The sequence below is a fragment of the Alosa alosa genome, chromosome 20 (genome assembly GCF_017589495.1).
Source record: "Alosa alosa isolate M-15738 ecotype Scorff River chromosome 20, AALO_Geno_1.1, whole genome shotgun sequence".
NCBI classification, from domain to species: domain Eukaryota; kingdom Metazoa; phylum Chordata; class Actinopteri; order Clupeiformes; family Clupeidae; genus Alosa; species Alosa alosa.
In genome coordinates, this window is record NC_063208.1 from 23,720,760 (window position 1) to 23,733,483 (window position 12,724).

The 12,724-nt window shown below is 40.9% G+C and overlaps 2 protein-coding genes across 2 annotated transcripts; both read left to right on the plus strand.

The window, feature by feature from the left end:
- The first annotated feature begins 2,365 nt into the window (after window positions 1-2,365).
- On the plus strand, window positions 2,366-5,507 carry xkr8.3 (XK related 8, tandem duplicate 3). The gene is made up of 3 exons (XM_048229702.1): window positions 2,366-2,968; window positions 3,410-3,597; window positions 4,039-5,507. Exons 1-3 carry the CDS (start codon window positions 2,637-2,639, stop codon window positions 4,782-4,784), a joined length of 1,266 nt encoding a protein of 421 aa, XP_048085659.1. The 5' UTR covers window positions 2,366-2,636; the 3' UTR covers window positions 4,785-5,507.
- Window positions 5,508-5,905: 398 nt separating this feature from the next.
- LOC125285407 (XK-related protein 8-like) lies at window positions 5,906-11,118 on the plus strand. Its single transcript, XM_048229836.1, has 3 exons — window positions 5,906-6,465; window positions 6,977-7,173; window positions 9,956-11,118. The coding sequence occupies exons 1-3, from the start codon at window positions 6,140-6,142 to the stop codon at window positions 10,804-10,806; spliced, it is 1,374 nt and encodes a 457-aa protein (XP_048085793.1). The 5' UTR covers window positions 5,906-6,139; the 3' UTR covers window positions 10,807-11,118.
- The last annotated feature ends 1,606 nt before the right edge of the window (window positions 11,119-12,724 follow it).

Genomic DNA, 12,724 nt, shown 5'->3' on the forward strand with positions numbered 1-12,724 from the left:
CTTTTCTTGTATCTAATCGTGTCCATGTATCTAGATGCGAATCGTATCGTCTTTTACATGAGAGATTCACACCCCTACATTGTATATATTGTAAATAAAAGTAATTGTAACTTATAATAAAAAGAAAAACTCATTACATAAGCATGAGTGAACAGACAACATTTTGAGCCATCATGAAAATCATTAAAGCACCCCTAAAGAATCACTTTTAAGTTGAGAAATAGATTTTTGATTCAGACTCGTGTGGCACACACAAATCTCCTCAGGTCCCAGATTCTCCGAAGTGAAGAAGAGGCATGATGGTGCTGCCAAGCACAGATTTATAGGACAACTTTTACAGTTGGTCCTGGGTGTTAGCATTTCTGAGAAAAAACAACACAAAATATGATAGGCTGATTTATTCATGGATAACCTATGATGATGTCCATGTCTTGTGTCAGTAAATGTTTTCATGCAGGCAGAAATCCACTTAGGGGTGAGCTGGGAGGAGGGATTTTGGTTTAGCATAATTTACATACAAGACTGAAAGAAAACATTGTATCAGGGTTGCATTAATCCCATGCATATTGTTTTGCAATTGTTTTCAACTTGCATCTCTATAAAATATCATAAACCCGATCAAATTCACAACTTACTGCAACTCTATGGAGTTTAAGCCATTTCCACATGCGGCTGCTATTGGCTTATCTGCATTCGATGGGCGGGGCTTCCGATGGGGCGCGTCCAGAGGCACCTGATGCTAGAACCACTCCACTGCCGCCCTCCCCTGCCACTGATACCAGTTGTTATCCGGGCCAGCTCATCCACACACCCTAGTGATGGGCAAATTGATAAGCTTTGGTGAACCACAAACCACAGCAGTGTGAAGCTAGCAACACTAATGAAAAAATCCAATATGGCTGTTACGTAGATTTTTTTTCAACATAAAAGTCCTTACCCAAACCAGTATATGTAACCAAAAATATTGGTTTGCTAAGGACTTTTATGTTGAAAAATGTATGTGTGCCGGCCATCTTTTTGCTTTTCAGCTAGTGTTGCTAGGTTCACACTGCTGTGGTTCAGTGGTTCACCAAAGCTTCATTTGCCCATCACTAACACACCCCACTACTGTGTTATGTGTGCCTTGCTTCTAATGTCTAAGTGCAGTAAAGAGCAGGGGGGAGAACTTATTCAGGTCTCCCCTCAAGCACCGCCCTCGCCCTACCAATGAATCTTGTGTGCCTCCTCAAATATAAAAAGAGGTGGGGCGCAATGATGCAGAAGTTGAGCGGGTGACATGTTTCAATTTCTTTGGTGTCCACATCGCCGAAGACCTGACATGTCTGGTCTCCAAAAGACCTCCTTTCTGATCAAGAAAGCCGAACAACGCCTCGGAGGCGGAAAAGAGCCCAGCTGTCACAAACACATCTTGCAAATTTCTACTGCTGCGCATCCTACATGAAATTGTGGTATGGCAACTGCACTGTCGCTGACCAGCCAGCAAAGCGCATTGGTACAAAGACATCCACCGGAAAGTAGGCCTAGCTACTGCCATGATCAACACTGCAATTTCGTTGTACTGACTCTGCTCTATAATGACAATAAACTGAACTGAATTCTGTTCATGAATATGTATTAATGTGACAATGTTGATTCTAGCTACAGCCTTGAATGGAATCAAAAGTAGGCAATGCAAATCCATGCTGCTGATTAGGAGTTAGATCTTTCAGCACCTGAGACACATGGCACAGGAAGTGCGTCATACCGGAAGTAGTATACTGAATATGCCCAGCCAATCTGCCCATCAGCAACGGGACATAACGAAAGTTATCAACACTACACTATACACTATACTCGACACACCTACGCTACTTCATAATAAGATAAATAAATAAATAATAAGTTACATTTATATTGCGCCTTCCTAAAACTCAAGGTTGCTTCACAGACCCATGCACAGACCGACCACGAGTTGCTCCGAACATTTTGCCTCAATTATAGTATTTCAAATGTTTAAGCTGTTATTGTAGGCCTATGTCAAATGGGAGACACTTTACTCCAAAGCACTAATTTCGCTGTTGTGATTGTAGCCTATCAACCATTAAACCATAGGATAGCCATTCAACATTCTGGCATTGACCTGTCACATCAGTGGCAGCGCATAGGCTAAGTGAAGGTCACATTTTTGTAGGCTATCTTTTCGTTATTGCCTATGCAGGTTTTGGTGACATTGTTAAAGGAATCACTTAATTGTTTACATGTTATTACATTGTTTAATTATGTTTAGGGAAGTCTAGTCAAATAGCCAAAACTGTTCATCAGAAAGTACAGCCAATCACGTGTATAGGTGGGTGTGGCTAGCACTCTTTGGAAAGTTGTTTCGGAAACAGTTTTGTGGCCAACTTTGAGAGGCGAGGCATGTGGAAGAAGCAGGGGTGCCACTTATCCCCGCTAAAAATGTATTTCTTGGATATACTGGTAAAACGTTGTTAGGATAAGAGAGAATAAGGAGAATTATTTAGCGACTGGAGACAAGTTTGAGAAAAGCGCGTGAAAACTATGCCAGTGAATCAAGGTAGTAGCTAGCTAGCTGGGAAGCACCGCTATGAAGTGATGAATGACTACAAGTTTACGTAGCACGGAACCGTTATTCCACCATGGACTGTTCTCCCTTCTCAAAATATTCATGGCTGGATTTTCTTTTCAGTGTGATTGGTGTCTGCGCCTATGTGTTCGATGTCGGTTCCGATATGTGGGTTGCCAAAGAGTTCTACTGCCATGGAGAGTTCATTTGGTTCGGAGTGTTAGTTGGTCTCATGGTTCTGTCGTCTGTGGTCATCCAGATGTTTAGCTGGTTTTGGTTCAAATACGACAGAGATTTAGAAAACTTCGAGGTGAAAACAGCACCAGAGAATTTTTTGTTTTGCGGCCAGAGGCGTGTGAAGGTCTCGTGTTGTCTGCACGTTTTGCAACTTGGATTCTTCTTCAGGTAAAAACTTTTCTTTTAAACAGAACGTAAGCCTGTATTTAGCTCTCTAAACCGCAGTTTGGCGGTAACTACTATGTTATTGAGCTCTGAAGTGTAAAGTTAACACAATGACAACACAATGCACCAAACTGTATTGCTGTTAGCACATCGTGTACAGCACAGCAGATAGATGGCTATTCGTATCCCGATTCACAACGCTGTCTCCTCTTGTATTTGAGCAAGTACTTCAATCTTTACACCTGATTGTCATGACTCGTATAGTGTTGTGCCACAGATTTGGGAGTTTAGATGAACAGATCAGGACAACGAAAAAAGTGTCAACTGACCTGGAAACAGTCTGTGCTGATGATTTATAATTGACTTATATGGGTGGAGTGTGATAATAAAGAGTTCCCTGTAGCTAATTTTCAAATATTTCTGTCGTCAATGATCTATTCTTAGGCATCTTACTGCCATTTGGCAGGGCTTCCGCGTGTGGTGGAGAGGCCAGCAGGGCTCGGAGTATGCCGTGTACTTGGTCCACGACCTCAGCATGCTGCGGCTCATCGAGACCTTTTGTGAGAGTGCACCTCAACTGACCCTAATGGCCTACATCATGCTCTTCACTAACCAGGCCAGGACCATCCAGTGTAAGTGTGCCTCTAGCCCATTCCTGTTCATAAGTCTAGGACCAGACTTAATCCCTTTATGGGAAATTGGCCACATACGTTTAAGGGTGTAACACTAAGACTTAGTTGAGTCATTTTTGAAATGGCCAGCATACCAGGACATTTCACAAATGACTATGTGACGTGTTAAAGTGGGCTGTTGAGAGGGACCAATTGGAACTGTAAATTATCTTGCAGGTCTGCATCAGTCAAATACATGTATGGCCTTTTGTCTTGAACAGGAACAAAACTGAGAGGAAGGAAGCATTGCATAGACCACAAAATAAAAAAGTTGCGCTATTAGATGGCATTGTTATGCTACAGTGAGTGTAGGCCTACTGTGTAGGCAATCGATAGAAGATTCAGGGTCTATCAGAGATGGGCCTCCTTAATTATAAGTAATGAATTGTTTTCGCCCCTCAGGTGTGAGTGTGGTTGCCTCTACGACATCTATTGCCTGGATGGTGGTGGACTACCACCGTTCCCTGCGTTCCTTCCTCCCCGACAAGGCCAAGCAAGCCTGGGCGTCATCGGTGATCTACTTCCTGTGGAATCTGCTGCTGATCGCGCCCCGCGTAGCTTGCGTGGCCCTTTTCACCTCCGTCCTGTCCCACTACATTGCCCTCCACTTCCTGCTGGTCTGGCCCACACTGGTCCTCTGGGCCTGGCGCCAGGGGACCGACTTCATGGACAGCCCGGCCGGAGAGCGGCTCTACCGGGCCACCATAGGACTCATCTGGTACTTCAGCTGGTTCAATGTGGCGGAGGGGTCCACCAGGGTCAGGAGTATCATCTACCACTCCTTCATGATAGCGGACGGTGCCATCCTGCTGGTCACGTGGTGGTACTACAGGGACACAGAACTGACCCAGTCGTACGCCATCATCATGGTCCTGGTCATTCCCGTCTGCTACACTCTGGGGCTGCTGTTGAAGACTCTATACTACTGCTACTTCCATCCTAAGCTGTGGAGACCCCAGGACAAGAGGGGCGGGAAGCTGGAGCCAGATGGATCTATGTCTGTGTCCTGTATGGCCATGTCCACACAGACAGATACTCCTTCTGAGCCGCATAACAAGAGAATGGCCAGACACGCCAGAATTTTTTACACTGCCGGTGTTGACACATCCGAGATGGGTCAGATCAACAGACGTGAAGGCAAAACATAGTTTAGATGGATGTTACGATGTATTTTTTGAATGTTTGTCTTGTTGTTACATGCCATTGATGCTGTTCTGCATGCTGTGTTTTCCTACCACTTTGAAGTGCACGATCAAATACAGTTTTGTCTCTTATGATTGCACTTGGTGCCAGTGAAAAGAATCAAATTAATTAGTAAATATCATGAAGTATGTTGTCTTGTTTATGCTCAAAGGTGAAAAAAGTAATATTCCTCTAAGCTATCCTTAAACATATTTTATACAAAACTGTTTTTTTAAATTTAATAGTGTGGTGAAATATTTAAAAAGCAGGCTGCGTATTTTGTGCTCATCAGAAATGTGAATGTTATTAAACTATATTTTTCATGCTTTTAGTGGAGAATAAACATACCTCACTCATAGTTCTCTGACACATAAAGAGAATTGTACTTTTAATAGTTGTTTTTAGATATAGCTATTATAAATGTTGGCACCTTATGTGTGGAAACACAGGTTATGACAATGCTGTCATTCTTAAACATCTCCGTTGAAATGTTTTGTTTTATTTTTTTTTAATCAACCACCGACCACACAAGATTGTCCACATTTGCAAAGTGTTTTAGGTGAATTTATGCTGCATGAGAAAGTGTTGTGGTGCACTCCAACAGTGTGATTACTGTCGTTCAGTGTGTGCATGACTTCCTGGAGCTTGGAAAAAAATAAACTCTCAAGCCATAAACAGGTGGGCAGAGTTTTTTCTTTACAGTGTGTAAAAATATAGTGTTAATAGGAGAGTATGATGTATCACACTGGTTGTGTGGTTTGGGTCAAGCTGTGGATCAGCTGTCCACACATGACTGTATTCTCTTGCTGCCCATGAGTTCATAATCATATGTGGTGTTCTGGTTGCGATTCAATGCAGAAGCAGGACTGTACGTGAGAGCATGTGACCACATTCATGAACTTTGCACAAGGTGTCGTCAGAGTGGATTGAAGAATCTTTGCTGTCATGTTAGTGTGTGTGGTGTACCATGATGGCCTGTGATTGGCTGAGCCAAAAATGTTTTAGGAAACGGCTGCATTATGTCATAAAGGGAGGCGGAGACACCTTGTCGAGATTCTTTGAGTTGTACTTTCTTTTTCGGGTTTGTCCTTCAGTTGTTCACACCCTGGGAATACCACCATGGAAATGTTACCAGTTTTTTCCCTTTGGCTGTTTTATTTTGGGGCAAGAGGAAGTCAGTCTCTGCTCTGTTTAAACATATCTTAGCCCTGGCTCGAGTGTTTTTTTATTTTTCTCTCTTTTTTTAACCCTTCAGGAAGAATGCTTACAACCCTGGGTTGTGTGTTTGAATAAGAAGAGAAATTGCAACACTCAAGGAAAAATGGATGACGGCATCCCATTCCTCTATCCTTTTTCAGACTTTGGGTTGAACATCGTAGGTCTTATATTCTTCCTCTTAGACTTGATACTTGACATTTGGGCAGTTGTGACTTTTTATCAGGAGGAGGCATACGTCAGTATGGGAGTGCTAATCTTCCTGTTAGTGGGATCGTCTGTGCTGCTGCAGGCATTCAGCTGGCTTTGGTATAACTATAGCTCTGAAGAAGAGAAGAAAGAGCTTGCCAAATATATTTACCTGGAAAAGTACTTTCATAATAGAACACTACTTGGTGTACTCCATGTGTGTCAACTGGGAGTCTTCCTCAGGTTGGTGACCGTTAAAGTTCTGTGAATGTCTTGCATTCAGATAACCACTGACTTTGAAACTGTCATTTGATAGGATTTAGTGGTTGGCATTGCAAAGAGGGGGTTTTGTTACCACATGTGTTGGCAGTGCATTGAGGGTTTTGTCCCCCCATTTACAGGAAAGCAGTTAGTTTCTATTTACAGTACATACTTTACCAGCTGAAGTGTGACTGCAACCACACAAACATTTTGGTGTCCAATTCATGTTGTATTGCTGTATTTATTACTTCCCTCTGTATTGTTTGATGTGAAAAATGACATCTATATTGTTGCTGATTATGTGAATAAGACAACGTCATTACTGATAAATATAAGTTCAAACAGGGCCTACTTATATAGATATTTTCACTTCACTTATTTTCACTATCACTTCATTCATTAGTAGGTGGACTGGATATTCTTTTAACTTAGCAACATTCAGCATTATATTCCTGCTTACCTTTGTGGCCTTGTCTCATGGTGTCTGCCGCAGGTTTGCAAGCGTGATGGAGATCTCTCTGCGTAGCCTGACCAGTGCACAAAGAGATGGACAGAAGCAAGGCATCGCTGTCTTCCTGACCCATGACCTCAGCTTGCTGCGCCTCATCGAGACATTCTCCGAGAGCGCTCCACAACTGACACTAATGATGGCTATCATCGCACATAGAGAAGATGTGGAATGGGTCACAGGTAAAATTACAGGGCACATATTAACTATCCAGGGACCTCAGAAGACATTAACTCACAGATTTTGAGAGTGTGCTTTTATTAAACATCTGGAATCGTCAAGCCACTGATGTCAAGGTCAGAAGTTGTGCAACTTTGTCTGTTGAAAAGGTGCAGAAAATGTTGTCAAACAAATAATGCTTAATTAAAAACAAGGTGTTCATCATCAGCTTTCATTTCAATATATCTCTGTAAATTATGTAAATGTATTAATATAAACAGAAAGTATTGAGAAATGAACACAGTTAATTGATTATATGATGGTACCAGAAAGCTGGTGCAATCTGGAGTTGTGAGAAACACCGGATGAGACACTGCATGCCTTAGGCATGTACTGGTATTTCACATAGCTCATTTTCTATGACCGTATGCAAAATGGATAATATAATAATGACTTATGCGAGGTGACAAGCAGAGAATGACAATGCTGATTCCCATGACTTATGATATACCTGAAATACCTGAAACACTTTGCCTTCTACCTTTTTCTTTAGTCCTGTGACCTGTGTTGGGAAGGTTACTTGTAACATGTATTCCACTACAGAATATAACATAACATATTCCAATAGATTACTCAAAGTGATTAACATATTTTGAATACTTTGGATTACATTGTATAATATTTTGTTAACAGTGGATAAAACAGTGAGGTTATATAAAGTTGACCCATAGTGTCAACAACAACCCACAACCTGCTTTACATTGAGGATGGTTTTATGGTTATGGTTATGGTTATGGGATTTGGCAGACACCTTTGTCTAAAGCGAAATACAAATACAAAAACAATATAATATTTAAAATTTAACAGGGAACAGATTAGAATGTTGGTCAAACTATAATAAGGAGAATAGCAATAATAAACAACAATGTCAATTCAATCAATAGCCTAATAAAATAAGCAATGAAAATGAGGGGAAGAAAGCAATAATAAACAATAATGTCCATTCAATCAATAATATAAAAACAATAACATGGTAAGACTACAGGAGAATATCAATAATAAACAATTATGTCAAATTAAGCAACAGCCTAATGGAAATAAAACAATATTATACAAATCATAATAAGAAGCGCTTAAAGAACTAAGTGCATGATGAACAGGAATACATTGTGTGGTCATGACAGGTTTTATACAGTATATGCGCTATGAAACACTGTTAACGCCCTTGTGTCAAAGAACTTACAACAGAGATGCTTGTCTGCACATAGGCTAAACAAATTAATTTTAAATGAATTAATTTCAACAACACAAGGGGAGTTACATGCCTTTTTGCAGAACACTGTTAAGAAACAAGAACCAATAATCAGTTATTCATATGTTGTATTTTAAATACATAATCCAGAGTATCGGTACATGTATTCTGTTACTTCCCAACACTGTTTATGGTCTACAGGGCAGTACCAAGCCCTACACAAACCCCCAAATCCAGTCTTTTAAACCAGTCTTACTGGTCCCTCTAAAATATCATCATACAAAAGTCTCCTTTGTGTCAAAGACAACTTTTTCTCATAGAAAACAGGAAATTGTTCTATCCACTTACTATTTCTACGCCAAGGCCTTCCCCTCTGCTTCATACCCTCTGTATTCCTCTAGTCAGAGACATCAGGTCTGGTCCATCTGACACCTGACACTGGCTTTTGCACTTACATACACGCACTGTTCAGTTGTCTTGAAGACTGACATTCTCTTAAGAGTTCATAAGCTAACTCCTCCATGTGCATTTTTAAACAAATACATAGAAATATCATCTTACATGGAAACATCCAAGACCAGGGAGCAGACATAGGCCTCCTTGCTGTATACAAGTAAAATGTAGGCTACAGTTCATCTGTACTGTGGGTCGCATTTGCTAAATGAAGTGTTTCAGTGTTGTCAGTGTTGGGCAAGTTACTTCAAAAGCGTAATGCATTATTTATTACTTGTTACTGTCATCTCAAAGTAATTTGTTACATTACAATATTACTGTCTTTGAATTGTAAGGCATTACACTACGTTTACATTACTTTCACCAAAATAACAGGAAATATGGATTTGGTGTTCTCAATAGATCTTCATGTGTTCAATGCAGCTCATTACACAGCAGGAGGTGATGTGGTATGGCATAATGACTGAGCTAGGTTTAAGGCTAACAAAAGAACAATATAATGGTTGCAGTTATGGCTCATGGGGGCGATGTAGGCCCCAAAGGCCAAAGGTCACTCACAACTTAATATAGTAAAATATAGCCATAGTGAATTTGTATGTTGACTTTAAATGGTTCTCATCATTCCTGGTTGCCTTTCCTTCCACTTACAGTGGTGTAGACTTAATGCAAATAGTTCAAGAATAATGGCTACGATCTTTGTCTGTAAAAGCAACATTTTAGTTATTCTCACTGCTTGAAATGAGAAGTATAGCCTAACCATGTTAGATCTGTTGCATGAATGGCAGAGATAACTCAAATTACCTTTCTACAGTCATCTAAACAAGGCAATCAAATTCCAGGACCAGCATAGATGACTTTTTAAATTCTTGGATAATCTTCTCTGGTGCCAATTGAGCATTTCTCAATTTTGGATTAAAAAGCAAAGTAACTTCAGTTACTGAGAATTGTACCGAGTAAAATATTACTGAAATTGTATTGGTAATGCCTTACATTACTGTATTACAGCAAAAAACACTTTTTGATGTTTTTTTTTAATGCATTACTCCCAACACTGAGTGTTGTGCACCACAACTCACAAGTTCCTGCTTCCTTCCCTGCAGGTCTAAAGACTTTGGGTTCCTTCGCCGCAATTGCCTTCAGTGTGGTCATGTACCACCGCGTCATGCGCTCCTTCAGCAAGGACAAGGCCAAGATGACCTGGATCCCATCTCTAGTGTACTTCCTGTGGAACTTCTTCCTGATCGCCCCGCGTCTGGCAGCAGTGGCCCTCGCTGCCTCCACCCTGCCCGTTGGGATGATCGCAGTCCACTTCTTCCTCCTTTGGCTGACCTTTTTCCTATGGGCCTGGCGTCAGAAAACAGACTTCATGGACACCCCAGCAGGGGAATGGCTCTATCGGGGCACCGTAGCTCTCATTTGGTACTTTTGCTCGTTCAATGTGTCCAAGGACGACTCCAGGGGAAGGAGGATCATCTGTCATTTCATCATAACAAGGAGTATCATGTATCATTTCTTCATAGCAGTGGACAGTTTTGTCCTGCTGGGGCTGTGGTGGTGGGACTGTGTTCAGCCTTCCGTGTTTGGCATGCCAGCATGGGCTGTGTTCATTTGTGCAGGTTCATCCTATATAGTTGGAACCATAGTAAAAATTCTATACTACAAACTATGCCATCCAAATAAGAAGTCAGCCAAAGAGAAGTCAACCATGGAAGAGTCCGAAGATATGCTGCCGCCGGCGCCAGCGTGCCTTCGGGAAGAGAAGCCGGGTATGGACATGGTGGATTTTGCCCGATTTAAGGCGCCATCACCGCCGTGCCCTGGGGAAGAGAAGCCGGGTATGGACGTGGTGGATTTTGCCCCATTTAATGCGCCATCACCTCCACCTTCACCTCCACCGAAGCCTTTGACTGGGGCTCAGAAGAGGATGCAGAAGCTGGCTGCTAATTTTTAATCATAGCACTGAATGATGTGTTGTTCTTTAAAAGCTTTAAGACATATCAGACACATTCCACTATAATGTGGGTTTCAAATACAGGTTTCTTCTTTTGCACTGTAAATTAATTTATACAGCTTTTGAGAAATTCTAATTTGACAATGTTTACAAAATCATAATGGTTTATTTTTTCAAGCTGTTTACTTTACTACAGGGATCAGCAAAAGAAACAGGTGCTAGTAAGTCACCAACACTTGCATTACTTTGTACATATTGTTAGATTTTTAAATTAAAACTTCTAATATATTTTAATAAATGCTTTAATTTTTATATACTGTGAACGTGAGGTGTGTTTGGTTTGGGGTAGAAGGCTATATACAGGGTTCCCAAAGGCCGTCACCGTCGGCTTTTAGATCTTCATGATCTTACAATACAATTAGCAAAAGTTTTCAGAGCTCACATTCCTGTGTTGAAATAAAGCTGTTTGCTGGAGCTGGTAAGTGATTCACTCATGACTATTAAATTCAGTACATAGAGTATAATACTACTACAAACCACTGTAATCATACATGAGTTACCTACTTACCTACAAATTCAATCCCACACTAAACCATTGAAAATAGAAAGGCTCTCAGAGGGCAAACCTCCATCAAGGCCATATAGCTCTATGTATCCATTTCCTTTCTGTGATCCAACATGTTTGCGAAACTCTTCCCCTCAAACCCAGGCTCTCTGTATGTTATAGGTGTTCTGTGTCGAGCTAAGCTTTAAATAAGTACCACACCTCTTCAAGTCTAGACAACACAGGGACAGAGGCCGACATGCTAACGAGCTCCATTTATGAATGTAACAAGTTTTCCCGGTGCCCGACAACTCAGCTGACCACTTCATGCGTTGTGTCTAAGTAGTAAGCATAGAGTAAGCACAGCGTAATAGTTCCAGTGTAGGTGATCACTACAGTAAAATAATAATAATACAAATCACAAGCCATGCTGACCATTATTTAGGTTTAATTTACACTGACAGGCGCGCCATCATCCAAGTACACAGGAAAACCTTGTTGGCCCTTGAACAGTATTCCGGTCCAATCAGAGAGAATGAAAATCAAACAACGAAAACAAGTTGAAAGAGGTTATTTAAAAACAAAATGTCTCACTGTACATACGATATGGGAATCATCACTTCCCACACAGTCAATATGTCCAAATAAGCAATGTGCCTTCATAACGTTCTGCTGTTAACATACAAAGTAACAATGCATAACATGATGCACATTTAAGCAAAATTCCAATGGTCAGTCTGAGCACTGGTATTCCAAATCACTTTTCCATAATGCAAAATGATTCCAAGCTGCTTTTTTAATCTCTTCAAAGAGAGAGGTGTTTCAACAAGGTGTTTTCCCCCCAAGAGGTTGCAGGTTGTGTATCGTATAGGTAGACAGGCCTACAGAAGCTGTAAATGTTCATATCACCCATCAAGAAAATGGCATTCATTGCATTTACCAGGTTTTGTAATGTTACATAACTTATACCTAAAACTGTTCATATACGTATGTACTATATAATGCCAAAGTCAATGCAAAGATTAATTATTATTATTATTATTATTATTATTAACAGAAGATAAGAGTCATGTTCGTGATGCTGTAGATCAGCATTTGCAAAGGGGCTCATTTGGACAGAAGAAAGCCTACAGCGTCAACTATAACAGCATACCTCAAACACCCCTTTGACCAGAACAATGGGAACGGTCAGCTGCGTCCTTGAGTACCGTTAGTGATTGTCTGTGCATTAAAAGCACGCTGCAGTACGTCTTCAACAGAATGCGGACCCAAAAAGAGTGGACAGTTTTGAGAGTGAACAGGTTTTACAATCAGCAGGATGGTGTGTGTAGGCTTCAAACAACCTCTTTAAACATGATGGTTCCTGTGCAGTGT

What these genes read in the sequence shown, in the direction of transcription:
- LOC125285407 (XM_048229836.1), top strand. Translation starts at nt 6,140, where the DNA reads ATGGATGACGGCATCCCATTCCTCTATCCTTTTTCAGACTTTGGGTTG. An exon ending in CAACTGGGAGTCTTCCTCAG is followed by an intron (nt 6,466 to 6,976) that starts GTTGGTGACCGT and finishes TGTCTGCCGCAG; the next exon opens with GTTTGCAAGCGTGATGGAGA. An exon ending in AGATGTGGAATGGGTCACAG is followed by an intron (nt 7,174 to 9,955) that starts GTAAAATTACAG and finishes CCTTCCCTGCAG; the next exon opens with GTCTAAAGACTTTGGGTTCC.
- xkr8.3 (XM_048229702.1), top strand. Translation starts at nt 2,637, where the DNA reads ATGGACTGTTCTCCCTTCTCAAAATATTCATGGCTGGATTTTCTTTTC. An exon ending in CAACTTGGATTCTTCTTCAG is followed by an intron (nt 2,969 to 3,409) that starts GTAAAAACTTTT and finishes ATCTATTCTTAG; the next exon opens with GCATCTTACTGCCATTTGGC. An exon ending in CCAGGCCAGGACCATCCAGT is followed by an intron (nt 3,598 to 4,038) that starts GTAAGTGTGCCT and finishes TTCGCCCCTCAG; the next exon opens with GTGTGAGTGTGGTTGCCTCT.